General features: G+C 45.2%; 11 protein-coding genes across 24 annotated transcripts; 6 read left to right on the top strand and 5 right to left on the bottom strand.

The window, feature by feature from the left end:
* The first annotated feature begins 40 nt into the window (after positions 1-40).
* Positions 41-8,539, top strand: LOC6547213 (glycine receptor subunit alpha-2). 12 transcript variants are annotated; one of them, XM_026980946.1, is made up of 12 exons: positions 41-237; positions 1,558-1,926; positions 2,021-2,175; positions 2,782-2,858; positions 4,217-4,316; positions 4,375-4,550; positions 4,858-4,947; positions 6,051-6,206; positions 6,264-6,628; positions 6,702-6,818; positions 6,919-7,023; positions 7,127-8,539. In XM_026980946.1, the coding sequence occupies exons 3-12, from the start codon at positions 2,114-2,116 to the stop codon at positions 7,325-7,327; spliced, it is 1,449 nt and encodes a 482-aa protein (XP_026836747.1). In that variant the 5' UTR covers positions 41-237; positions 1,558-1,926; positions 2,021-2,113; the 3' UTR covers positions 7,328-8,539. The 12 variants fall into 12 exon arrangements, with proteins under 12 accessions (XP_026836747.1, XP_026836743.1, XP_026836745.1 ...); XM_026980942.1 differs by having other exon boundaries at positions 6,702-6,830; XM_026980947.1 differs by having other exon boundaries at positions 42-237; positions 4,396-4,550; positions 6,702-6,830.
* Positions 7,958-12,599, bottom strand: LOC6547162 (periodic tryptophan protein 2 homolog). The gene is made up of 10 exons (XM_001976127.3): positions 12,273-12,599; positions 12,092-12,204; positions 10,769-12,034; positions 10,371-10,710; positions 10,160-10,305; positions 9,956-10,103; positions 9,644-9,878; positions 9,414-9,575; positions 8,849-9,065; positions 7,958-8,791 (listed from the first exon to the last, which is right to left on the bottom strand). Exons 1-10 carry the CDS (start codon positions 12,288-12,290, stop codon positions 8,587-8,589), a joined length of 2,850 nt encoding a protein of 949 aa, XP_001976163.1. The 5' UTR covers positions 12,291-12,599; the 3' UTR covers positions 7,958-8,586.
* Positions 12,600-12,631: 32 nt separating this feature from the next.
* LOC6547163 (pre-mRNA-splicing factor Syf2) lies at positions 12,632-13,542 on the top strand. Its single transcript, XM_001976128.3, has one exon. The coding sequence runs from the start codon at positions 12,745-12,747 to the stop codon at positions 13,423-13,425; it is 681 nt and encodes a 226-aa protein (XP_001976164.1). The 5' UTR covers positions 12,632-12,744; the 3' UTR covers positions 13,426-13,542.
* A 214-nt stretch (positions 13,543-13,756) lies between these two features.
* On the top strand, positions 13,757-14,355 carry LOC6547164. The gene has a single exon (XM_001976129.3). The coding sequence runs from the start codon at positions 13,835-13,837 to the stop codon at positions 14,258-14,260; it is 426 nt and encodes a 141-aa protein (XP_001976165.1). The 5' UTR covers positions 13,757-13,834; the 3' UTR covers positions 14,261-14,355.
* A 63-nt stretch (positions 14,356-14,418) lies between these two features.
* LOC6547165 (proteasome subunit beta type-5) lies at positions 14,419-15,526 on the bottom strand. Its single transcript, XM_001976130.3, has 2 exons — positions 15,266-15,526; positions 14,419-15,206 (listed from the first exon to the last, which is right to left on the bottom strand). Exons 1-2 carry the CDS (start codon positions 15,410-15,412, stop codon positions 14,505-14,507), a joined length of 849 nt encoding a protein of 282 aa, XP_001976166.1. The 5' UTR covers positions 15,413-15,526; the 3' UTR covers positions 14,419-14,504.
* A 37-nt stretch (positions 15,527-15,563) lies between these two features.
* LOC6547166 lies at positions 15,564-19,452 on the top strand. Of its 2 annotated transcripts, none has more exons than XM_001976131.3 (4): positions 15,564-15,791; positions 16,383-16,445; positions 16,507-16,932; positions 16,988-19,452. In XM_001976131.3, exons 2-4 carry the CDS (start codon positions 16,386-16,388, stop codon positions 19,292-19,294), a joined length of 2,793 nt encoding a protein of 930 aa, XP_001976167.1. In that variant the 5' UTR covers positions 15,564-15,791; positions 16,383-16,385; the 3' UTR covers positions 19,295-19,452. The 2 variants fall into 2 exon arrangements, with proteins under 2 accessions (XP_001976167.1, XP_026836742.1); XM_026980941.1 differs by lacking the exon at positions 15,564-15,791 and adding an exon at positions 15,838-15,856.
* A 270-nt stretch (positions 19,453-19,722) lies between these two features.
* LOC6547167 (deubiquitinase DESI2) lies at positions 19,723-21,968 on the bottom strand. Of its 2 annotated transcripts, none has more exons than XM_001976132.3 (5): positions 21,765-21,968; positions 21,283-21,466; positions 20,910-21,218; positions 20,540-20,628; positions 19,723-20,474 (listed from the first exon to the last, which is right to left on the bottom strand). In XM_001976132.3, exons 2-5 carry the CDS (start codon positions 21,418-21,420, stop codon positions 20,393-20,395), a joined length of 618 nt encoding a protein of 205 aa, XP_001976168.1. In that variant the 5' UTR covers positions 21,421-21,466; positions 21,765-21,968; the 3' UTR covers positions 19,723-20,392. The 2 variants fall into 2 exon arrangements, with proteins under 2 accessions (XP_001976168.1, XP_026835915.1); XM_026980114.1 differs by having other exon boundaries at positions 21,283-21,523; positions 21,765-21,949.
* A 76-nt stretch (positions 21,969-22,044) lies between these two features.
* On the top strand, positions 22,045-23,429 carry LOC6547168 (transmembrane protein 170A). Its single transcript, XM_001976133.3, has 2 exons — positions 22,045-22,555; positions 22,619-23,429. Exon 2 carries the CDS (start codon positions 22,764-22,766, stop codon positions 23,148-23,150), a length of 387 nt encoding a protein of 128 aa, XP_001976169.1. The 5' UTR covers positions 22,045-22,555; positions 22,619-22,763; the 3' UTR covers positions 23,151-23,429.
* A 40-nt stretch (positions 23,430-23,469) lies between these two features.
* Positions 23,470-24,499, bottom strand: LOC6547169 (crossover junction endonuclease EME1). Its single transcript, XM_001976134.3, has one exon. The coding sequence runs from the start codon at positions 24,412-24,414 to the stop codon at positions 23,485-23,487; it is 930 nt and encodes a 309-aa protein (XP_001976170.1). The 5' UTR covers positions 24,415-24,499; the 3' UTR covers positions 23,470-23,484.
* Positions 24,500-24,544: 45 nt separating this feature from the next.
* Positions 24,545-24,977, top strand: LOC6547550 (H/ACA ribonucleoprotein complex subunit 3). Its single transcript, XM_001976135.3, has 2 exons — positions 24,545-24,706; positions 24,769-24,977. Exons 1-2 carry the CDS (start codon positions 24,653-24,655, stop codon positions 24,907-24,909), a joined length of 195 nt encoding a protein of 64 aa, XP_001976171.1. The 5' UTR covers positions 24,545-24,652; the 3' UTR covers positions 24,910-24,977.
* Positions 24,916-26,130, bottom strand: LOC6547551 (transmembrane protein 223). Its single transcript, XM_001976136.3, has 2 exons — positions 25,338-26,130; positions 24,916-25,278 (listed from the first exon to the last, which is right to left on the bottom strand). The coding sequence occupies exons 1-2, from the start codon at positions 25,738-25,740 to the stop codon at positions 24,986-24,988; spliced, it is 696 nt and encodes a 231-aa protein (XP_001976172.1). The 5' UTR covers positions 25,741-26,130; the 3' UTR covers positions 24,916-24,985.
* Between the last annotated feature and the right edge of the window lie 284 nt (positions 26,131-26,414).

Below are 26,414 nucleotides of genomic sequence, written 5' to 3'. Positions count from 1 at the left end.
GAACCCAACTCCCATCATGGTAAGTGGAAACCCGTTACAGTTGGTTGTCGTGCCTGAGCCTCCGCAGAACGTTGGGGATTTTTTCGTATGTCGTATTAAAGTTGGCAAGGCGAGCGGCCAAGAAATTCGCGTATTTTCACAGCCCAGTTCCGCTCCGCTCCATTCAGTTGTGTTTAGTTCAGTTTAGTTCCTGAGCGAAGGCGAACGGACTCGGGCGCGCGTCGTTCCCGCAGCGCGGTAATTCCCCATATAATAATACATATCTGAATAATATGGCCTGGTACACGATGGTGCATGGTGTTGTATGGTGCACGTTGGAGTTCGCGTGAGGCGGGCGTTGAAGTCGCGCAAATTTAGGCCGTGCTTTCGGGATAAAAGGAGCCAACCCCCCGCTGAAGCATTTACTAATGTAAATGCCACTAACTACATCATTAATGTAATTGCTGGGGATCGAACATCCTAGTGTTTATATAACGCAATGCGGCGGCATGTTAGGGCATTTGAAGTATCCATTAATTTCAATCCGAGCTGGATCTTTGAACTTGGCCGCCCGCTAAGGCAGGATCCAGCGCATGAATATTAATCGCTTTCATTTCGAGTCATCTGAGGCTAGTGCGTGTTTTCAATCAAAGTGAAGCCCATCATCATTCATGCGAATGTGTGCGATACAGTATCTGTGAGATCAACGTGAGTGATTTAGGCAAGATCCGTATCTGTGTGTGGCCACACCACTTCCCAAGTTCCCAAGTGCCTAGCCGGATACGGTTCATCTCACGATCTGCATACAGCCGCACTTTATATACTACCTACATACGTATTGCGCGAGAGCTGGCAGATCTGGAAGTGGAATTTTTAATTTGCGCGAAAATACCCATTGCCAGTGCCAATGTCAGCCGCAGAAAGTAATTTATAGGAAGTGGATGTCCATGCAATTATGTGTGTGCTGCTGGCCAGGAAGCCTGCAATTGAAGCCCTCGATCTATCCATCTATGCCACTGTCCGCCCGCCCCCCTTGCAACTGGCAAATCCGCACACTCGTATCTGTATCTGCCAGATATCGGTCGCATAAATAGTCGCATAGATTGAGCTGTTACACCGGCCACCGTAAAAGCTGTCTGTCTGTTCAGCGACTTAAGTAAAATTGGCACGCGATTCAATTGAATCTTGGCGAGAAGTGTGCTGTGTGCCCTGTGCCGGGGCCGGGGCAATTGCCAGTACATCAGCATTATGCCATGCCTTGACCGCCGGCGGAGCTCCTCCTCCGCCGCTCCAGCTCCTCGCGACCCTTCCGCGTCCATACGTACAGTGGAAGCTCTGTGGCCTGAATCCCCTTCCCGACCTAGGAAAACAAAGTACTTAGGATTACCCCTCTGAAATATTTGTCTCAAAAATATGTCCAAAGCTGAAAGTTTTTATCCATGATCAGGAGGGGTAAATGTAGCTACCTTATTTCAGTTTATTGGTATTCTATATGAACAAACACTTACCAATAAGAGTATACCATTTCTCATTGCTCTTTTCTAAGATATTAATCTCAGTTTCACTTGCACTTAGCAGAAATAAACACGAGTTACCACTGTAGATACCGTTTTACGACAGCAATCCGCAATCGCACGCCTACACACCGAGCGTGGCATCCACATATCACAGATGCGGATACAGATACTCGTATCTAGATGATCACTCATTCGGCGCACGAGCTCGGCTCTTGTTTATTCGAGTTCCGAACGGCAGCCGAGTCGGAGGGAACACCTTGCGGATTAAGTTGGCCCAACCAGGACCCCGTCTAAATACGATCTCTGCTCTCCATCTATACAAATCTATCTTTTGTTCAGTGTTTGTGTTGTGCATGTGGTGAAAAGGCCCCAGAAATAAGAAAGTAAGCAACCGTCAGAGAGCCAAGTAAAGCGAAATCAAAATAAAAATGTAAGAGCAGTCGAAGATACAGCAGTCCAGAGAAACACAAGTTGCAAATAGCAAAGGCGAGCCCATGCAAATGATTGAAAATATTGTGTTACAGAAACCGAATTATGAAATTCCCACGTCGGTGTAAAGTGAGATGATTTGAGGTCTGTGTGTTACAAATCCTTTCCCGTGCCGTCGCCCCAACATCATGCTCGACAAATTCAACACAAACGCATTCATATCGTTTGGACTGGGATTCATACTGATGTGGTAAGCTCGAGTTACCCGATTCCCATTTCCATTCCCCCTTTCCCCTTTCCCACACCCATTGCTTATACCATCTGGAGTTGTGAGTCGCCAAGTGCAACCCCCAGTTATCCCAGACCCAGAATCGTTTCCAGTTCAAGGGGAACCTTCGTCCTGCCAAATGTGCAAACTCGGTTCAGTTCGGTTTAGTTGGAAATACCCATAGCAAGGTCAATTGGATCACAGTCAAATGAGTATCCTGCACGGCATATGGCATATGCGGCCGATTGGAGCGCAGGAAACTAATGTTATTACTCGCCTGCCAGGAGGTTAAACAGCGAAACAGCACAGAGCAGAGCCGAACCGAACTGAACTGAACTGAACTGAATCGAATCGAATTGAATCGAAGCGCCGGCCAGCACGAAGGAAGTTAATTTCAAATTCAGACTTAAATTGACAAAGTTTGCTGCAGTTGCATGTGGCAGACATCAGGCGAAGGGACTCGCTCTATCTCACCGCCCCAAAAGGTTGGGGTTTCCCCACCATCACCCCTGCACCGCCCGCACCCAGCACTTTCCACAAGGAACTGCATTTGAATTCCCCCTCTGTTTTGTGCTGCTCATTTTGCAGGCTGAGCGAAGCCACGGAAGCCCACATGAACTACACAGCCAAGCCGCGAGTAGTTCTTCCGCCTAATTATGTCAAGGGTAAGTTGAACTCCACCCATAGCCCCACCCCATCGAAGCTCCCCTCCTAATAGCCCCCAATGCAATACGGTTACTCCTCGGAGGTGTCCTTTCGATGCGGTCTCCTTTTGTGTTTAATTGCTACGGATTGCCCACAGGCGTTTCTTTTTTCCCCTCTGATTTCTGATTTGTTTGAACCATGAAACCGCCAACCGTGGATGTGGGCACAGGGATATGGATATGGATGTGCGTGTTCGGGCTTTTTCTTCACTATTCACTATTTTAGCCTTTTTCCACTCCGCTCGTTTCGTGACGCGGCGAATTTCAGGGCCTCCGTCTGTGGCATACTAGGTTAGGGTTACGGATTACGGGGTATGGGTTAGCAGCTACGCTGGTTGGGGGTCTCCTCAGTCTCCCAGGCGGTGCTCTTGACGTCATCCGGCATTACGATCGATTAAAATCAAAAAATAACATTTACCGGCGCCAATTGCCTGCCCGAATTGCCGAAGAATATGTGCAATCTAAGGATCTAAAGGAGCGCTGGCATTAAAGTTACATTATTCGGTAAAATGCTTCATGCTGAAGGGAAACATTCCACCGAAACTCTCACCCGCATAATTGCACGGGTTGAGGTAAGCCATCCAAATTATTCGGTTATTAGTTCCCTTTCTTTTGGCCTAAAGTTCACTAAACCCAAACATAAACTACTCGGCACAATAAAATACGTTTTGTGCGAAAAAATAAACGACTGGCAAGTGTTGGGTAATAAATCTTTAAGCAGATACTTGTATTGAAAAGAAACATATGGTTATCCACTTAAATTCATATTAATGCCAATTAGAGAAACTAGTTAGAAACACCTTTAAATTGTGCCTTTTTCAGAGGTATTACTTTATATTCTCGAAAATATCCTTTTGAATATATATTATTAATAAAGTATGGCCAAAATTGTAAGTGAGTTCCAATGAATCGCATAGAATCGGCTTGCAAACTTATGCAATAGCTGCTTTTGGCTGGCAAAGGTATGAATAATTCACGAAAATGACCGAGGGGCGTGTTCTCTTCATTTGAGGCAATTGCTGGAGCTAATCAACACCTTTATTTCTATCGATTTTCGCCGGTTGTGTAATACGCATGAAAACCCTAGGCTGTCCCTGAACTTGATGGGGAAACCGGAGTAGAAGTTGGGGTTTCCTCCGCTCTGCTTTTTGGGGCATTCCAGACGGAGGCACCTTTAAAATGAACTCGCGCACGAAAGTTTCGCCGGATTGCTCGGTGGGATGTGGGATGTGGGATGGGGTGATTGTGATTCATGATTGTGCGAATAAAGTGTTCACACCGAATGTTGGCTAACCGGAGATCGCCTTGATTTATTGCAGAAATACGACCGCCCTCGAAGAAGGGCTCCCCAGTGATAGTAGACTTTAGCATATTCGTTGTAGATATTAACTCAATTAACGTAGAGGATATGGACTTTAGGTAAGTGCCGTCGCGCCCGGAGACACCTCAGATCGGAGGATCGTAATGGAGCATATAGCGATACTGTGTACATTTTCAGAGTAGACATGTTTATACATCAGCGCTGGCTGGAGTCGCGTCTGGAGATCCCAGATGACATATTCGAGGAGGGCGACGACTACGTGACGCTGCTTCCAGAGGTCTTTGAGAATTTTTGGCAGCCGGATCCGTACTTTCTTAATTCCAAAATTGCCGGTACGTCCACCCCCACTTTTCAACCCCATACTATATATGTGTGTGTGTGTGTGCGTGTGTGTCTTAATGTTCGATTAGTCAATTAGTCTGTGTGTTTTACGTATCTTGGATTGGGATTCTTGCACTTTGTCCAGCTGAGCTCATCACCCTATGTGTCTAATTAAGCTCTATACTCTCTGGACCGTTTGTATATAGTAACGAATTACTTTGTTTTCCATTGTTTGTTTGTTTTTTTTTCCTAATCCACCTGGTTACTAATCCACCGACTAACGATTCCCGAACTAACAATACCGATACTTCTGCATAGGATACGGAAGTCCATATGTTGCGTCCACTTCCCTGCTACGCAATAAGGGTGAAAGAGATTCGAAAAACTTTCATCTAGACAAAGATATAAGTATATCAAAATGACTCTAGATCTGTGTTTGCCACTTTTGTGTTTTTGCCAATATCCATCGAAATCGATTTCAGTATCAGTATCAATATCAGTTTCAGTTTCAGTATCAGTATCAGCGCATAACTTCCATCCAATGTATCCTGTATATTAAACATTCTTCGAAATCTATCAATATGCCGACTACCTACTGGCCGAATTAAGTGTATTTGCTCGTGCCATACAGTTCCCTGTGTGTATATATATCCATGCATCGCACACCTAGCGAAAGACCCAGTGTTTTTATGCATTTAAGTTTTTTTTATATAATTTCCCCACCCAATACCGGACCCGCCCACCAGCGGCCCTCATTATACGCACGAAGTCCATTGCGATTGCAATGCCATGGTCAAAACAGGACACTCCAATCCACCGTAGAGCCACCCCCGTAGAGTCCAACACCGCCATGGTCAGGACCATCGCATATCGCCCACGCTCCGAATCCGAAAACGAAAATTTGCAGTTGCACCCGGGTTCCTGATAAGATCTCACCTTGGAATCACGAGTGCACCCCGTTGGCAATTTGTGTTTTTTCCATTTTTCGGTTGCCATTGTCAACATTTACAAAACAAAAATCGATTCCAAATCGGTCAGCCTTGTTTGCCAGTCACGATTGTTGAGCACAAGTCAGTCTTGGTTTTTGAAATTATTTTTTTATTTTTGAAAATATCCTTCTTCTATATATACTTCATTGTTTAATTTAAGTCATCATAGTATCTGCAAGTAGATTGCAATCCGTTCACCAACAAATTTCCCATTTTTAAGGCTCACTTGTTAAATTTTTTAAGTTTTTTTTTTTAATTTTAATGGATTTAATTTACAAACTACAAAAAAAAACATCAACTCATTCGTCGTCAGTAGAAAATCGCGCTTTAACTAGACGTAAGGTGATCACGAGCAAGATCACCATCACGGCACCACCAATTGACCACCACCCAACCAACCACCACCTGAACCACCACCGAAATGCGCAAGAAATGAGTCTATCGATGCCAATGCCATAGTTCTAATCAAAACCCATTTGTTCCGCATCTCTGCAACGTCTTCTCGATGTCTTTTCGTTGTAGAAATAGCGACACTGACCCACAAGTTCACGTCGGTGACGCTCTACAAGAACAAGACGGTGCGCTATGCGGCCCGGATGCACGCGATCATCGCCTGCCAGATGGAGTTCCAGCTGTACCCCATGGACATCCAGGTGTGTCCCATCTACATCGAGAGCTGTAAGTTTGTAGGCCCGCATGACGCAGCTATATCTTACCACCTTTCCACTCCCCAAGTCTCGTCGAACAATCAGAAGGTTAAGCTGCGCTGGTCGGACTCCGGGGTGACCCTGAATCCGGAACTAAAGCTGCTGCAGTACAATCTGGGCCAGCCGCTGGAGCTGGAGGAGAGCGACGGCTATATGCCGGAGAAGGTGGGCAACTTCTCCCGCCTCACCGTGTACTTCCGCTTCGAGCGCCAGATTGGCCACCACCTCATCCAGACCTTTGCCCCCTCATCGTTGGTGGTGATGCTATCCTGGTTCAGCTTCTGGCTGGGACTGGACGCCATTCCGGGACGGGTAACGCTCCTGGTGACCTGCATGCTGACCCTGGTGACCATGTTTACGGGCGCCGACATCCCGCCAGTCGCCTACGTTAAGGTGGGTACCTATATCTCGAATATCTAGATCTTTCTGGAGCATTCGTTCTAACAAAGATATCTCCTTTTTTCAGGCCCTGGACCTCTGGATGGCCGGGTGCATGCTGTCCGTGTTCGCCGCCCTGGCCGAGTTCGTGGTGGTGAAAGTGCTGGACGTGCAGTACCAGTACCAGGTGAACCGCATACCCAAGGTACTGCCCATGGTAAGGCAGCTGTGGGGATATCGCTTTAATAAGTAATGCCACCTTCTTGTCGTTCTGATTTCGATTCGATTCGTTTCGAATCGCGTAGCGCATCAGCAACATGGAGAAGGGTCAGTGTGCGACGGTGGCCAGTTGGGAAGGCGGGGCGGTGAGGTCGCGGAAGGCCACTCAGACGCCGACGACACCGGGCCAGGTGAGCTATTAACCACTGATATGGATATGTGGGGGAACCAGTGCACATGTCACATGGGCACATCGAAATATTCACTTATGTATACTTTCATGTAACGCCGAAGACTTCGCTCCAGGGAAACGGGGGACCGCCCAAGCCAGCCAGACGTCAGAGTCTACTTTCCGTGGCGTGGACGGATACGGATACCGGGGTGGAGAAGATCATGTGGCGGGAGATCGACAAGGTGTCCCGCGCCGTATTCCCCATACTGTTCTTTGTGTTTGTGCTCCTGTACTGGCCGATTCTGCTGATGAAGTCGTCCTAGGATTTGGGGAGCTCCAGACTGCACATGTCTGGACTCCGTTAAAAAGTTAAACAAACGCGAATCTGCTGACGAAACTACAACTGGACTGGATTTGGAGCCAAGTGCAATGCCAGTGATGCTATCTGGAAACAGGGCTATCTGCTTCACGTCATCAAAGTACAAGAAACCACAAGGAAAGTCTACAGTTACCTACATAATACGTGCATGGGTATTACTACAAAACCATCGGGTACATCGAAATGCCAGTACTGAGTGTACAGCTTAGTTATGGACTATTTGCTCACTGAGAATATATGTATATTGTTCATTTGAGTATTTGCTTTGTACAAATCCGATCTTGCGTCGAACAATACCGATATATCCCCCAAATTATTTCAAATCTATGTATGCCTCAATCGCAGAACTAAACACGTATGCAACTCCTTTGGACACCGCGCACTCCCACAGGATGGAATGCTTCGCTACCCTATATATTAACCAAGATCCCACAATGATTACCCAATTTTCGAGTTTAGTTCTGCCTTATATACAACGTATATATCACTGTGCTAGTGACAATACCCACAATCGAAAGGGTTGTCCCTACTTTCAAAGTATACACTCTCTACAATTGCGAGCTACACGCATAAATCATTTTCGGGCAAACGATTTTAATTGAACTTTTGTATTAGGCTTAAGCAAATCAGCCAAGATATGGAATTGGTGCTTTACGGAGATAATAATACAATGGCCTCTAAGGATATTTGGATTGTAAATAACGAAACGAACAGTGAATGCTTTTAGAGATTTTTACATATTTAGAATTATTTATCCATTATAGCGCATTTTAATGCAAACATTAGAGCTGTGGCTTTTACATCTAATACTAAAATTGACCTGTAGTTCAAACAGCGCACATCAGGCATAATTTTTGAAACTATAAACATATAAATATATATTTGTTAAGCTAAATCGAGTTTATATTTGATATGAAAATAAAAAAACACACTGTGTAAATACATTACATCACTACAATATATTACATGCATATATTTATCTAGGATTGTAACTGCTGTACCAATTTAAGTTTATATAAATATCTGTATTCTTTCCATTTTTAAGTTATGTTGTTCACTCAGCTATTCGTAGTTCAGTGAACCCTCTAATAATGTTATCGAAAAGCTTTAAATTTATTCTTAATAAAAGACAAGGCGCGTACATCTATCAAACAAACTACGCGTCGATTTAGATAACAAGGAAATAGGTGGTAGTGCTTGGACTCAAGCCATCTCTTCTTCGGATCCGCTGTCGCTCTCCTCCTCATCGCTAAACTGCGACTGTCCATTTTCGTCGTCCTTCGACCTGATAAGTAGCATTTCCTCATCACTATCTTCTTGCGTCGCATTGGTTTTGCCCTCATTTTCCTGCTCCAACTTATCAGCTCTATCCAGAAGTACTTTCAACGTGTACTTGTTGTAGTCGCAGCTGGAAATATGAACCCCTTAGTGAAATTTCTTTGCACACCTAAACAATTATACTCACATTTTGTTAAGCATTTCGTATTTCCGCGAAAGAACCTCGTGCAGTGCCAGCAAACCTGTGTGCTGAAAGACTCCATCCTGGTTTCCGTGTTTGGTCAGCAGACAGCAACTCCATTGCAGATAGAACTCAATGTGGGGCGTGGACTGGAGATGACGGGCCAATTGTTGCAACAGTCGCTGGGCAAACTCCGGCGACAGATCCGCACAAACCAGTTCGACTGAAAAAGCGAAAGGAGCAAGGACTCAATATGCATGCAATGCAGACACGTGCTGGCAAAGCTTTTTATGGCAAGCCATTTGCATGTACCATTATAGTTCGTATGCAAGCGGTACTGGAAGGGGTTATTAACCAAGGTAAGAGCTGGGCCGAGGACCTTGAAACTGTTTATTAACACAGCAAAAGTGCAAATTTGCACATTCGATCGGAGAACGAAGTCAGGGCAAGTGGCGACCGCCTCTACGGCGGAGTGTGTCGCCGCTATTTTTAGTCGCGGCAGCGATGAAGGTTGCCAAAACTGACAAGGACTGGCCCCTGAATGCAGCAGGCGATTTAGCATTTTACTCACTGTCCTTATACGGCACTCGCTCCAGCACTAGGGCAATCAAATTGGGCTCGTTTAGCTTGAGGGACATGACCAACGCCTTGGTGTAGTTCTGCAGCTTGAGGGACTCGTGGACCGCTTTCGGTGTAACTTCCAGCGAGAGATCAAAGGGATCGAACACAACACCTGGAAAGCAAAAGTGGTACATTAAATATTTGAAGTATTATTATGTTATAAATATTGTTATTGCGCACCTTTATCTAAGGCGTATATGCAGAGTCCTTCAGTTCCGGCAGCCGCAAATGCCTGTCCAGTGGGTGAGAACTTTACGGAGAACACCCTAACCTCTTGCTGGAATCTCCTGGAGGACATGTCTCCCCGTTGCACCCCCGGCAATCTAATGGCCACCCTGCCACCCTCCAGCTCTTCGCGGTCTTCCACCAGAGCCATGTTGCCAAATTCACTTAAATGTTTCCGACTGATAAAGTCCTGGGAACGAAGTAAGAAGTGTGTGAAGTAAGAAGTTTATGCAAGGATATTTGTGTAATATTTCCTTGAGTACTTACATTGAGTCCATCTAAGCTGTGGTTCTGAGTGATTTCAAATTTCTTCAGCAGTATAGCCTCCCTAACATGATAAATACATATGTTCGCAGACTTGCCAGCAGCCAGTATGCACTCTCCATCCGCTGAGTACTCAATGGTGGAAAAATAACTAGCAGGAGAAGCAGTTAATACATAAAACCTTTCTTAAATTTGAGGTCATCTCACTTAGCCTCAGCGTTCTTTCTCGCTGTTATTATATCAGTTTCCAGGCGTCCTGCGCCCAGATCATTACGACCCTCTATGGTAGCAACTTGGCCAGCAGATTTGATGTCAAAAATGGTTATATTACCACTGAGAGTAGCGACGGCAATCTGCAAGAGTTAGAGTGCGATATGTACTAATGAAATGTCGAAGGAATGATGGAGTTAACACATACCTCTTCACCACTGGGACTGAAAGTAACATTTGTAACATCTGAAACAGCATCAATTGTTTCGTGCTCGCTGTTGCTCTCCAAGCAGTTCCATATCTTGACGGTTTTGTCCCATGAACCAGACACCAAAGTAGATGAAGTAGCAACTGGAGAGAATGCTATGGAAACTACGGGTCCCTCATGGCCACTGATGATCTCCAGCAGCTTCCCTGTTTTAACTGACCACAGGAATATGTCGAATACGTCCTGCCCGCCAGCCACAACCAACTCGCCAGAGTAATCCACAGCCACACAGGAGAACTGAGCAGGATTCGGTGAGGTAAAAGTCCTGAAGTTGCGGTATCTGAAAAATGGAACGGCGTATAAGTTTACCACACGGTTAAGACCTAAACAATATCCACCTGTTAATATCAAAAGCACGCACTGTGCCGTCTAGGGAACTGCTAACTAGGAACTTTTTGTTCCTGCTGAACTGTATGCCAGTTACTCCACTTGTGTGCTCGCTGAAAGTAACAAAACAGAAACTGCTCTGTGTGTTCCAAAGCTTCACCTTGGAGTCCTCGCCGCCAGTGGCGATGAACTGACCATCCGAGGAGTAAGCAATGCAAGTCATTTCGCTGCTGTGTCCCTGCTGCTTCATTATGTACTGCTCGCTTTGCCACTCCCAAACCAGAAGTTGGCCAATCTCCCGAGAAGCCAATGCCACCCAGTCACCTGTGCAGTTGAAGAGGGCCGCCGAAATGGGATAGTCGGATATGCTCAGGGAATGAATCATGTTCACGTCAGGCAATTCGTAGAGGTAGAAAGCTCCGGAACTGAAGGCTACCACCAAAACCTTGGTACGAGTGTTGTAGTTTGCTGCGGTAAGTTGTACATCCCGCTGCTCTTTGCGCGGCTCATCGGCCAAATAATGACGACATATTTTCTTGTAAAAGAAGGGGTGACCCTGCGTCTCGTCCTCATTTTTTATATGGTTGACATCTTCAGCTTCTTTGGATGATTCCTCCTTCAACGCATCTTTTTCCACTACATCTTCAACGTCATCTTCTGACTCATTGTCCGATACTGCCTTTTTCTCCCTCTTCCTTTGTGGGGGAGCGAACTTTGGCCTTTCAGCATCCTCTAAATCCGAGGGAGCCAGGCTGCATTCCCACAAGCAGAGCTGACCATTGCGGCTTATGGTATTCAAGTGCAAGCTGTTCGCCTCGAAAAAGCACGCCACAATGGCATCCGTGTGGCCGCTTAGGTTATAGGTGCGGAAATTTTTTGTATAGTTGATGGCGACGATTTTGGTGGAGCTATCCCGACAGCCGATGGCCAAAAGTCGGGAGTCCGAAGACCAATCCAGCCACGTGACATCGTCGTATCCACCAAGGAATTTTCGGCGCAGGACGAAAGGATTGTACTCCCCGGTGATCTCACCTGGCGCACAGAATATTAGCACTACGTTTTGGACAGCAACGGCAAAGAATGCCCCATTTGGACTGAAGCAGATGCACTGTACGCCCGTTTGGAACTTATGACGATGTATCACCGTACAGGACATCATGCTGATGAGCTGCGCCTCCCCTTTTTCATTGACTGCGATGAGCAGACTTCCATCTGGGGAAAGAGCCAAGTTCGTATAGTTATAACGCGACTCCAGGGACAAGGTGCGCGATTTGTTGCTGCAAACGAATGAAATATATATCCATGAAATCCTTGGATTTTAAATGGTAACTCACTTTTTCAAATCGTAGACCGTTATCCTATTGCCAACCGGACTGATAACCGAATTGCCATCCGGTGTGAAGACCAAGTTTCCATTGCGATATATTGTGCCCAACAGGTTGGAAAACTGTGAAATCGGACATTAGGAACAACATATTAATGATAATATTTGTGATAACATATTGCACAAATTACTTTGTAGGAAAACTTCATTTTGCGGCGGCTTTTTTAGCAAAAACCACGAGCTAAAATATAAACAAAATCTCCCGCACGTGTTGAGGTAAACACATGAAGCTAAAAATGCACTAAGGCGTTCTTGAATCCCACAGCACAGTATATACCACCACAATAGTGACGAACATCGATCAGAGCATAAATTAAGCAACGTCTTTATGAGAATTTCGAAACAAAAAAGAATAAATTTTTATTTAAAATATTACATTGCTCAAGCTATAACATTTGTTGACTTTATAGCATTATGTATTAAAATCGTCATTTTACATATAAGTCAGTTGTCATATGCGTTATTTACTGTACTGCGCTGCAAAACAGATGTTTGCTCCGGTGCTGCCAACGCGGTCCAAAACATCGAATACAGACCGAAAAAACAAAGGAACGCATTTTCACCATTTCTAAAAACAAAACAAGTTTTTATAACAAACAATCGATGGAGACGACAAAAACGGCTGCGGAGAAGTTGGCGGAGCGCAAGGCGCGTCTGCTGGACCTGCATAAGAAGCGGCAGGAGGCGCGTACGGACAACCACCAGGAAGTAGTAGCAGAGGACGCCCGCAAGAAGCTCCCCAAGAACTGGGAGGCTCGCAAGCGACAAGCAGAATGGATCCTAGCGGACGACAAGGCGCGAGAGGAGGCGCAGGCAGCTGGCAAGGATTACGAACGTCTTAAGCTCTTGGAGGTCTCCGCGGTCGATGCGGATCGCATTGAGAAAAAGAAGAAGCGTAAAGACAATCCAGATCTTGGTTTCTCCACATACGAAGCCCAAACAGCCAGGCAGTACAACAGATTGGTAAAGACTATGCCTGCTCGCGATATGGAAAAGTACGAGCGCCAGAAAGAGGAGCTCGGTGACGCCTTTTACGGTGGTGCACACACCACTTTGCATTCGAGGACGAAGGACACTCCAGGTGCTATTAACAAAATGGTTACAGACCTGGAGGAGCAGATAGAGCGTCGCAAGAAGTACTCTCGCAGGAGGATTTACAACGACGATGCGGATGTGGACTTCATCAACGAGAGGAACTCCAAGTTCAACAAGAAGCTGAACCGATTTTACAACGAGCATACAGCCGAGATCAAACAAAATCTGGAGCGTGGAACAGCTATTTAAGTTTAGTATTTTATTATTTCTTAAGCTTAAGATCCGAATCCGAAGTGTACCTAAACAACTTTGTGTACGTATAATTTTTGCTAATCCAATAATAGACAGTTTACAGAAAATTCGCCATAATAACACAAACTTTTTACACCATAATCTAAAAGTTCAGTAAATATCGAAGTTAAAAGATTTAAACAGAAACGCAGTATTTCAATTATTTAAGTTGGATAACATGTCCCGAACAGATACCTTATTATTATAATCTTTCAAAACCTACACAAGAAAACTTTTTCTGTAAATATTTGTCGTATATTTACTTCAGTACAATTAATAACATAAAAGAAAATGTAGAGCTACTTATAAAGCGAGTTGGCAGCTCCGTTTCCAAGAGCAAAACACTTTTTTAAAACCTATCGAAATAATGCAGCAGTTTAGTGCGCGGGAGAAGTATTTGGTGTCCAACACCTTGAATTGCTGGCCCGTAATGCTGCAGGGTCATTCCGTGCTGATCGATCTGCACAACGAGACCTCCGTGGCCGGAATCATCGATGTGGCTGATGGACACATGACCTGCGAGCTCTCCCATGCAGTTTTCATCGATCGCAACGGGGGTCAGCATCCATTTGATCACTTCATGGTGCGGAATCGCATGATTCGGCAGATCCACATACCTTCGCACTTGGATGCCGAGCAGGAACTGCGGACCGCCATGGAACGGGGAGTCCTGCGAAGAAAGCGAGTGGAAAACAAAGGTGGAAAGCGGACTTTCAAGCAAAAACGAGCGGAAGTGCGCCACAAGGAAACACTGCAAATGATCTCCCAGCAACAAAAGAAGCAGGAGACCTAAACTATAAATATATGTGTAAATCATATTTTTTACCAAAAAATACCCACATTTCTACTATTAAACACAAGAGATTATTTCTTGTTCTCAGGAAAATAGAGCCCAATAATTACATAGTATATCATTACCAGTTTAATTCGTATTGGATGAAGCACAAAACATAGTCTCTAGCACGTTTATTTATTCCAAGAAATTCAAACGTATATCTGAATCAAACTGAATATCTTATATTCCCTTACTCCAAACTCTACTTATCGGCCTGCTGCTTTTGCTGCTCCTGGTACTTGTAGTGTAGCTCCATGCAATCGGTGTTGGAGATGTTGACCCAACCGTCTTCTTTAATGTGATACACGCGAATGATACCGCCAGAGTAGGCATCCCTGAAGGTGGCATGGTAGATGGCGCGACGTCCCAGCTCCTGGGCCTCCTCATCCTCCAGGTCCCAATGATAGCCGGAGTCCAAGACTCCGTAGGCGTACAGTGATCCACTGCCCACGGAGAAAAGATTGCCTGGCGTCCGAGATCCCTCGGAGTCCACATAGTACAGGCCCGGACCACGCTTATCGTAACCAGCCAGCATCATGCCCATGCTCAGACCCATTCCCTTGTATTCGTGGGCTATGTTGGCCATTATCTTGCTGGCGGCGGCCACTGAGATGCGCTCCTTGTTTCGCAGCTCGTGCAGGCGGCATTCCTTGGAAAGGACTCTGTCCCAGTAAACACAATCGGCTGCGCCGCCGGCCAAAGTGCCCAGCATGAACTGATTGATCTCCACGATCTTCTTCATCGACTGCGAGCCAATGTACGATCCACCAGTGGCACGGGAATCGACTGCCAGAAGAACGCCACCCTTGAACTTGAAGCCCAACGTTGTGGTGCCGTGATCGAAGTCGATTTTGATGCCGGTCTTGTCGGCATTGGCTTGGATCTGATTTAGGTTGTGAAGGGGCTGAGGAGATTGTCAACTGATTAGTAGATTCTCCCGGAAAACTACCCGGAACTACATACATTCTCGAATGGCGGAGCAGCCAGTGTGTAGGGATTGGCCAGATTGCAGGTGAGCGCGTTTTGCGCTTCCTCTACGTCCGCCGATGACCAGGCGGTGGGCTTCATGTACGAAGCATTTGATATCTTGCAGATTTCAGCCAAAGCCATTATTATAGCTCCTTAAAAACAATTGAAAACGTTGAATGCGAAATGCCGATGACAAACAAAATTCGTTGCCTACTTATAGTGTGACCGTACTTGTTGGCGGCCAATAAGGCAGACTATCGGCTTCACCGATAGCTGTCGATGGTACGGCAACCCTGCTCGAAACCTGTTGCCAATTTTGCCTGTGATTGGCTTTCTTTTAGTCTCTTTTTAGGCCTGGCTTGAAGCCAAATTAGCTCTGGGCGTTCCACTAATCGTTGGCCAAATATTGCAAAGTCGGGCACTGAAACATAGTCGAAAAGAAACATGTGTAAATACGTGAGAGTGGCGCATTGCAATGAGTAAATTACGGTCCGCAGACGGGATTTAAAATTTGTGAAAAGTAAGTTGGGCATCGAGAAAACCAAGGCGCACATTAAACCTGGTTTTCAAGCCTAGAAATTTACGGTAATAGTGTTAAGCATAAAGGAAACCATACATGTTTTATCAATTTGTTATAAAGGAAGATCATTAACTTACACTTAAAAGGTTGTTTTTGAAATTACCAGACCTTTACTCGAATATTTTTGGTAACTCCCACTTCTGTTTGTAATAGCAATTACTACGTGGTACGCCATTGCGTGAGGCACACACACAGGCGCATACACGTTCAGAAAATATGGGTTCGAAGATCATATTCATTTGATCCTAGGTTAAGTAAGCTCTTTCGTCGTCAGCAATGTTATATCAAAGCCATAAAACGATTCACAAAACTTAACAACACTCAGACTTAACAAATGAGTCTAACGGTAATTACACTGAAAAACATGGGATACAGTGTAAATATTATCTTTGTGATTTTATTTTTTTAAGATCAACAGGGTTCAATGTTGAGACTATTTTTTGCTATGTAAGAAAGAAGTCTTGTGTCGGTTTTTTAAATTTAATAAATTGCTGATTTAACGAATTTTATGAATTTCAAATTACTTCGCAGACAATGCAGCATGGATCCTCCCGCATTCCGAAACAGGAAGCTCTCCCGAACGCGATCTCCGGGGTAAGTTAAGGCATTTCCAGCCAAGTTTACACAGATTTAACCCCCATTTTTCCGATTGTAGCCCGAATCCAGCAACTGGACTTCGCTGCACGAAGCGGTGGCTGCCGGTGATGATCGTCGGGTGGAGGGTCTCCTGTTCAGCAATGCGGATCGATTGGCCAGAGAATCCGTGCAGGGAAACACCCCGCTCCACGAGGCCGCCAGTCGAGGGTTCAGTCGCTGCGTGAAATTGATCTGCGCGCCCCCCACACCACCCGCTACCTCGGGGGTGGGAAAACCCGCAAAGGGGCAGAAGGACAAAGATAAGGATAAGCACAAGGGCAGGGTGAAGGTGGCCCACCAGACCATCGAAGCCCTACACAACAGCGCCCTGGGAATTGCCAACAACGAGGGGTTGTCCGCCCTGCACTTGGCCGCTCAAAATGGTCACAATCAGAGCTCCAGGGAACTACTGTTGGCCGGCGCCGATCCCGATGTCCAGAATAATGTAAGTGGAGGGCTGATGTCCATTAAAAGCAAGTTTAAACAATCGGTTATTTCAGTATGGAGATACGCCGCTGCACACCGCCTGCAGATATGGACATGCCGGGGTCTCTCGAATCCTGCTCTCCGCCCTTTGCGATCCGAATAAAACGAATCTGAACGGTGACACCGCTTTGCACATCACCTGTGCCATGGGACGCAGAAAGCTGACAAGGATTCTCCTAGAGGCAGATGCTCGGCTGGGCATTAAAAACGCACAAGGCGACTGTCCCATGCACATAGCGATAAGGAAGAACTACCGAGAAATCATCGAGATCCTGAACACACCGAAGAAGATACGGAATCGCAAAGAGAAACCTAAGGAGGGCGGCAGCAGGTCGGACAAGGAGAGAGATCGAGAAAGGGATGTGGTGGACAAGGGTATCAACTGGTCACCCTATGGCTGCCATTACTTTCCCGACCCGCGTGCCTTTCCATCACCAAAACTAGAGACACTGCCCAAGGAGCCACTTAAGTCGGGGGAACAATATTTCCTGGATTTGGCGGGGCATATTCACAAGGGTCCGGTCAGCGTGGGCAACACTTGCTATTGCGGTCCCTTCTTCCGACATATTGAAAACAAACTGAATTGCAATCGAAAGAGTTTGAAGAAGTACGTTCACAAAACCAAGGAACGTTTAGGGCACAAAGTTCAGGCATTGGCAATCAAAACGAACGATCAGATTGAACAGCTCACAAGAACGATGATCGAGGACAGAATGAGATGCGAGAGCAAAAGGCAGCACCTCAGTGAGTTCCTGAGAAGGGGGGAGCCTATGCGCTCCACCTTCGATCAGCAGAACAAAAACACAAGGATCGAAAGAACAATGTCCAGGTGCCGCAGTCTAGAGCTCTTGGAAAGCAACCATGAAGGTGGTAGGCTCACCAACTCACGGAGTGTAGATGTCCTCGAAGATCAGGCTATAGAAGCTATAGTACACCGATCAGCGGAGGTCCAGCTGGATAGCGACAGCGATGAAGATTCCAATGAAGCTGGCGAAGAGGCTGAGGCAGAAGAGGTGGATAAGGACCAGGTGGAAGGGGAGGCGGAGCCAGAGGAGCAACTGGAGCACTCGAAGTTAGATGAACTAAAGCTAGACTTCCTAAAAGTATCCGAAAGACTGGGTGTGCTTTTGGAGAAAACCACACTGATCATGGAAAGGGACAGCGAACAGGAGGGCAAGCACCAGCTTTCTTCCTTATCGCCACCCTATAATCCCCATCCAAGACCGGAGTCCGCCCAGCTTCGGGAAGATAAAGAGAGTGTTAATAGTCCCAATTTCGACGAGTACGCCAACGTAATGCGGCGCTATCCGAACTCCAGTGAGACCTCAAATCCCTCCCAGAACTCCAACAGCTGGGAATGGGAGGCATCCCCCACGGGCAGTAATCCCCAGCCAGATTACAATAAGTACTACCAGCGGATTGGGAGAGGCGAGAACATGCTGAACTCCGTGATAAAGGCGCTCCGAAAAGATGCCTCTTTCGCAGATCTGGGCAAAGAGGAGACGGCTGTCAATGAAACCGCCGAGGGAATGGGAGGGGACAAGCTGCTGTACAAGGAGCAGGCAAGCGAGGCGGCAGGTATCTCCAATCTGATGAAACGGCAGCCGCTTTGCTTAGAAGACAATTATCCCATCATGTCGAATTTATTTTACTCCAACCCCATCATGGAGTATGCCGAGGAAACGGAAGTGAGGCAAAATGGCAATGAAAATATGAGTAAGGTGGAGATTCGGAACAGTGAAATTAAGTGCCTAAAGAGGCCTAACGCTGGGCAGGTAAGGGATATGGTGGCCCAACTCCAAAACACCATTGACTCCAATAGCCAGGATTACCAGACCGCACATGTGATCGCGGCAAGATCACATTCCCGCTTGAACAATAACTTCCACCACATAGAGGGCACCTCTTCGAACCCATCGCCCACCTATAGTATTCCCCACCGGACTGCCACCCAATTTGGGCTGCCCGAGAGACACATACCCAAAGATGCCTACTTCCACGAACTGCCCCACCGTCCACCGATCCCACAAAACCCGCAGAGAAGGATGCACGCCGGCTACGTACCAAATGCGAGTCTCTATCGCAGTGAAGATCTATACGTGGGAAGGATTTCACAACCAAATGCTCCTCCGAGACCAGGGGACTACGTGGATGCCGCAGCCTACAGGCCACTACAGTCCCCCACCTTTCACGCCATTGTGCCGCCCCATGTTAACCATCGGCCAAGGAACTGGCCTCTTCCGAATCTTCCGCCCAATGAAATCGATCTTGACGAGCTGTCCGCCGTTGGCCTCTACAACAATGTCTCGAGTCTAGTTTGAGTTCGGTAATCCGGTAATCAGATGTTCCCATTGTACATAGCAAATCCCCACATATTTATCTTAATTGTAATCAAGTTTTAAACTACAAAGAAAAGTTAACTTATTTCCAACTGATGAATCTAATCTGGAGGGTCTAAAATATATAAATTTAATACAAAGTTATGCATGCAATTTGTTCATCACTCGAGTTTGGCTCTTTAAATTCAGCGTAAGTTATAAAAATATTTAGTTTGAAATTATAAAATACCCATATTTGATTGTATTTAATTGAGTTTCAGAAGAGTTTCAGGATAGAATGAAAACCGAATAAGGTTTTCAGGAGTTTCGTTCTAGAAAAAATGAAACGCAACCGAATGTTTTCGATCAAAATATATTTTTCTTTAAAAATGTTTAATAATAGTATTTATGCATGTGTAAATATCAGAATGTCAAGTACATATATTTATTGATAACAGATCATTTTGGTGTTTTGATAGACATGCGGCTTATGAACTCTGTATAATTGTGTAAACGAAATCAACCAGGAAATCATCTCAATAATCGAGCAGCGATGGTTGGTGGGGATTCAAAAAAAACCAAATCCCCACCGCTGACAAAAGTAAACAAGTAAATTGGGCAACATTTTGATATTGTTCACCAATATGTCTGCGGTATTGTTAGTACAATTTTAGCAAGTGCCTTATGATGATTTCTCGATGTCTTCGTAGTTAATTTAAAATTCTATAAATGACACTGCTGCTGAACGGCGCCTGCTACTTAAATTTATCGGCCACTTAATAATATCTTAATTCTGAATAGTAATATTACAAATACAAATTACAATAGCCAATAATTTAGTCACTTCGCATGTATGTATAAGTATGTCTCAATGTAGTTATGTTCTATGTAAGTATGTATGTATTTCGCCTAATTTAAGTCTATTCATAATAGTTGTTGATTTCTATTTAGGGGCGTTGTTGGCTTGGAAATTGATGTGACATGAGTAACCCGGCTTATCGCTCTGTGTAACTTAACAATGTTGGTCTTAGGACTGTTGTTGGATGTGAACTATGATCGCTTGTGTGTCGCCAAGTGACATATTTTCGGTCAGGTAACGTCTCAAAGGGGACTGTTGTCGGAGTCTTCGCGTTCTTGGATTGTGGTAATGCTTTGCTGCAAGGCATTCGGTGTCAGCCATTCTCTAAAAATCAGCATTATATAGTTAATAACACAAACATGGCATTTGCTTCATTTAGGTAGGCTTACTTTGGCAAACATCTTTGTAGAAATGGCACACAGGAGCTGAAATGCGCTAAGCGATTGACCCAGCTGGGTATTTCTTGGCCGCAAAGTATCTGGAAAGAGTAATTAGCATTAGTGGTATTATCATTAAGTCTATTGTGGCTTTAAAGCTTGCATTTTCTTCTAAGCACCAGTTATTTTAAAGTATCTTATTGCATTACATGCATTCAAGATTCCGCGAAGGTAATTTGTCCTACTTTTTAAGGTGATTCACTATAAAAAATTCTGTTTGTAACTGACCCGTATCTGACGGTGAATCATTTATCAGCACACCCAAAAATATTGCTTGATATTGAATCCACCCAGTGGAAAATTTGCGCGATTTATGCCTCACCTGAGTTAAAGAGCCCGAAAAGTGGTTGCAATTGTTGTTCATGAGATGATATCGGTCGCCCCGAAACTGATTTCCCAGCTCCTCGACGATTCGTCGCACCTCCTCGTACGTGAAGTCGGTGCAGCCGATTTGAATGCTCTGCCGGAACTGGAACTGATCGCCCAACTCGTCGTGATCCCGCGGTGAGATCTCAAATACCCCCGTAAACGGGAACGGATGTCCGCCGTAGGCGAATTCGGTGCCAAACGCTTCTACGCCGGAGTGAAATACGCCCAGGCCGATTGAGGTGGTGTACTCGTTGATCCAGTACTGCAAACACAATAAAACATTTATAGTTTTGCGATGAGGAATGGGCAAATCGGAGTGAACGTACCATATCGTAGACATTGAGTATAACAGGCTCGCGAGTACCCATATTGGATGGCAGGAGCTCTTCATTACCGATCTCGTCTTTTGGTACACTGAGACAGCTCGGAAACGACAGATTGCACGGCAATCCGTTGGAGAACATTGATTAAATGCGTCGTTGGTTTTGAGGGGCTTGAAGTATATGAAGTCTGCAATGGTGGGGCCTTTGATTAATCTTGGTTCGCAAGCATATGCTGGTTAAAAATCTGTATATATCCATTGGATGTGTACTTTAAATGAATGGCTTTAACTTCAGCCGACTCTCCTCCGATTGACGGTTCACACATATATGCAGCATATATGTATGTATATAGCCGAGAGTGCGTAAGATACATGTATCATATATGGATGCAGTTACATACATGCATACGTATGTGTACATACATATGAACGTGTGTATGTTTGGTCGTCTCGGTAGAAATGTGTCATATTGGCAGGCCGACTTACATCTGTTCAGGGCTGTCTCAGCATTCCATTTTCCAAAACAGAAACTTAACAAATCATAAGGGGCCAAATTATATGCTAATGTGTTGTTTTTTCAGCTTCCGCTTTTTGTTTCTCGTTTACACAAAATTTTTTTGTTTATGGATTGGTTGCAGAGTTGTCACTTGTGCCAAGACGGTTTTCGCGGAACTAGTTCGCCGATTATTGCGGCTCGATAGCGATAACTATAGGCTTTAGCCGAAAGCTGAGCATTTGCACACAACTTATTAAAGCTAATACCCTAAGAAACCTGTGTTTTCTCACTACAATATCTGCCTTGTATGCGGATATTTCAAATACGATTATATAGAGCTGCACTTCGAGCTCCGATCCAGTTCGTAAGTGAGTCACAGCTGTTTGCTTATCAGAACTGGCCCATTCCCAAACGTTCCATTTCCATTGCCATTGTAAAACGCAGCCAAAAACAGTATAAAATTAAATTAAAACCATTAAAAGTGCTTTGTGTTGCTCAAAATGTGGAGTTAGGGATGCCGCACACCAGTAGCCTGGTAATAAAGCCCTATTAAGGATTCACTGCCGCCAGCAGAGGGCTAATTGAGTGTCGTGATGAAAGTTTAATCGATTGTTGACCGAATTAAAAATAAGCCAAACATTTGCTAAACTACAGTGCTAAGCGGAAGTTAAAGCCATGCTATATAGGATCAAGCAACTGGAAGAGACTGCAACCTGAATCCCGGCTATAGGATACGACGAATGCGGTGTGGGTGTGGCTTATAGCACACACATGTGTTGGCGTGAGTTCAATTAAATGCCAAGAGGTCAAGTCTGAAGTTTGAAGGGAGCGTGTTGCTTTCCAGGTCCGTGAATATTGGCTGGTATATGCTATAAGGGAATCGCCACCAGACATGCGGCTGGACACTCAACTGACCAACGGAAAAGCAATAACTAGCAACTAGTAATTAGGGGGATACCACGTTAACTTGCATCGACTGCGTTTTAGCCATGTTTTCGGACGACACCGATGAGTTGGACACCATCGCCGATGTGATGGGACTCCGGTCACAGGCGCGTCTCAATACCTTTCGCGAGATGTGGTACCATGTGTTTCTGTGGGCCCTGTTCTCCTCCATTTTCATCCACACCTGCGCCGCCGTCGTGGCCTTCTTCACACTCCGGAAGCACAAGTTCGGACGTTTCTTCTCGATCCTGATCCTGGTCATGGGATTCCTGTCGCCGGCGTCGAGTGGCATCATCAGCAGTGCGGTCATCGCCTTTGTTCATCGCGCCTCCAGTCTGCCAATGTCACCCATATACGCCATGATCTGGGGCCTCGGACAGACCATCGTCTCCGCCTGCCTGGGATTCACCCGGATTCTGGCCACGCTGTAGAGCACGGACTGAAGTTTTTCATTGCCCATGGCCACCACTTCATTCTCCTCATCGCGCCTAATCCAATGTTCACAGAGTTCCGTCATCCGAACGGACATATTATCAATTCTTCAGGTGTGCAAACCACAATTAATTGAATTCATAGTTATGTGTATAGGAACATTGTGATTTTTAAATTATACCTTATACGATGAGAAAATAATGTAAAATATTTAGCTCTTAACTTAAAACCTAATTCTAATTGTACATACTTTAGGAAGCTAATATATGAGCAGATTCTAAAGCTAAGAAAATATTTGTTTATAAGTAAGTTTTAAAATTCTTACAGTTTAGTTTAGATCAGAGTGTTGGGGTCCTTGGCAGTATACAATGTAAACAGTTTGTTGCTGAGCACATTTCCAATACGTCGTTCGGTGTGAAGCGGTTGCGGTCCATTGCAGCGTTTGATCTTCAAATCGGCGAGACTTTGGACGGCCAGTGGATCACTGGAAAAGTGGTCAATCAGTTTCTTGGGACACGGATACTGGGCTATAATGGACTCGGCCACTTCCAGGGTGACCTGTGGCAGTCGATTCAGATGTTGCTGCCAGAGACGTCCGTATCCATTGCCCTGATCCACTCGGACGCACTGCTTCTTGTCGTTGGCCAGGTACTTCTTGAAGCCTCCCAATGTTTCGTTGCGTTGCTTCTTATAGGGGGCTTCGGCTATAGCTTTTGTATATCGCTGCAGCAGGGCCACTAGTTCCTGGCTTTCCGGCTTATTGAGCTGCTCCACGTGCAGCTCCTGGAGCAGCTGCATCTCAATCAGAGCGTCCTGGCTGGCCGAGCTGCCATGCTTGCTATGACGGAGCGTTGGTAGGGCAATGGTGCACTGGCAATCCGGAAATGAGGCCTGCAATCGGGGTCCCAAACAACAAAGACTTTGATCCTTAACTGCCTTTTGGAAGCTGCTTTCGGATAGCCATTGAACCACTTGGTTTTCCAGTCTCCAGGCCTCGTCCAGGCCAGTGGGACTGTTGCCCAGAGCAATCGTCTGCTGGCCCACATTGCGTTCCCACACGATGCAGTGGCTCACGGGCAAGCTTCTTATTTCATACTTCAAATCCGTCGCATTCAATTGCTGCAGCGTCTCCTGGCCCACGGGAATGGCCAGAAATCCGGCATCTATGACCATGCGCACGTATTTCATGCATTCTCCGGGCTTGATTCGCTTCTGTTGTTCCCGTAACGCCCGTTTGTGCAGCTTGTCCACTTTATTTGACATTCTGGCCAAAAAGTCCGCCAACTATTGTAATTAAATATATTTAGAGATGGTAGGGAATCGATAGCAATTAGACTTTTAGCTAGGACTCATTCCGCGGTTTGAAGCATGGCTACTCAAATAGTGTGGATTATTTAGCGCTAATTTGTTTTTAAAGCATGGTAACACACTGAAACGCACGCCACACGTGTTTTATTTTCTGCTTCTTTGACCACGGAAAAACAATTCAAAAACTGCAAAAATGTATCTAATGTACACGATTAACGAAAACGGCGATCGCGTTTACACCCTGAAGGTAAATTGTTATCAAAACGTATGCTTATTATGTAGAAAAGTCACAACTTGTTGCACTTCCAGAAACGCACAGAGGATGGTCGTCCAACTTTGTCTGCTCATCCAGCACGTTTTTCGCCGGAGGATAAGTACTCGCGCCAGAGGCTCACCATCAAGAAGCGCTTTGGACTGCTGCTCACCCAGAAACCGGAGCCCATTTACTAGGCCGCCGTTTAGTTTTAATTAGTGTACATCTTTATTTACAAATAATAAGCTACGAAACAACAACAAAACTTGACCTTTAAATGCGACGCTTAAGGCCCGCCGTGTAATCGAATAGCTGGGCATTTCGAAACTCGCCGCGCATATCCAAGACGTAGTACAGGGTCTTGCCCTTGACCTTAATGGGTAGCTGCACTCGGGCCAAGTTGCGGGATTCCTCGGCGGAGACGCACTTCAAAGGCACAGTCATAATGCGATTCCGGTTGAAAGGTCCGTAGGTCACAAAGGAGACGCTCTGACCACCCTTTCTCAAGATAAGGAAACGCACCGAGCGAAGCGTAAACATCCAGACAGCAAACAGTATGCCATATCCTAAAATGTTGGGTGAGTTTCATATGGGTTTCGTCGGCATCGTAGTAAAGCAGTCTCACCTATCAAAAAACTACAGATTGTGATACCATTTCTGTACTTATTATCGCCCAGATTTATGCGCTGGAACCACTTTAGATCCTCTCCTGGTTTTTCCACCACCGGGGCATCCTTCAGCGTCGTGAAGGCGAAGTGCGAAAGATATGTCCAGAAGACAAACTGACAGACTCCGAAAAAGTTTAGCATCTGATAGAATCGCGGGTTCTCATACTTAAAAAGAATTATGTCCTTGGGGACACTGGTATTCACATCGAAGGGGGCGGTTTGGGAGGAAAACCTCTTTATCGTAGAACTGACCGGCGATTTGGTTACAATGGCCGGAGCTGCCAGTCTGAAACTCTGGAGACTAAGGCGCTTAATGGAATTGATACCCTGACGCAGGGCGAAATTCAGCAGATTGCTCATCTTAATTGAAAACTTCCCGCATTTGTTATTATAAAACAAATTAACCTATAATCTACAGATGTTTTTATTTTGTTCCGCTTGCCATTGGTTCCCTAGCTCCGGAACTGGAGCTAGTTTTACAAAGCGCCTCCAGGGCTGGCACATGCCGACTCCGTGCACTAGTTCACCTATTGGAGCGTTCAACTAAAATAACACGATTTTTGCGGTGTACATAGCTGTTATTCGTAAGTACGTCATATTACTCTAACGTACTGAATTTATTTGTCAATACAATATAGTTCACAGCATGCGAAAGGGAGGGGTGATCTTGGTGTGGTTCCAACTGACACTTAGTGGTTCCGCTCCCTAGTATCAAAAGTTCAGTTATCCAGCCCTAGCAGCAACATATGATTTTGTTTGGTTCCAACTAGAGATGAGCACGTGCGTTTCTTGTATAAACATCCAAAGTTTAATAAATTATGTTTGATCTTAGCTATTGAATAAACATTAACTCTACAAAACTATTATTGACTTTTTAATATACATATACATTTAATACAATGCTAAGGTAAAGGTTATGTTTTTGTAAAATATGTTGTCATCTTTTAGAGAAAGAATGTAAAGAATACAGGAAAATACATCGTAAGATTATAATTTACTTTAAGGTAAAAGAAGAATGTTTAAGAAAATCAAAC

The sequence above is a fragment of the Drosophila erecta genome, unplaced genomic scaffold (genome assembly GCF_003286155.1).
Source record: "Drosophila erecta strain 14021-0224.00,06,07 unplaced genomic scaffold, DereRS2 tig00000092-arrow-pilon, whole genome shotgun sequence".
NCBI lineage: Eukaryota > Metazoa > Arthropoda > Insecta > Diptera > Drosophilidae > Drosophila > Drosophila erecta.
Note: the sequence above shows the minus strand (reverse complement) of the source record. Positions and strands in the feature narration are given on the sequence as shown.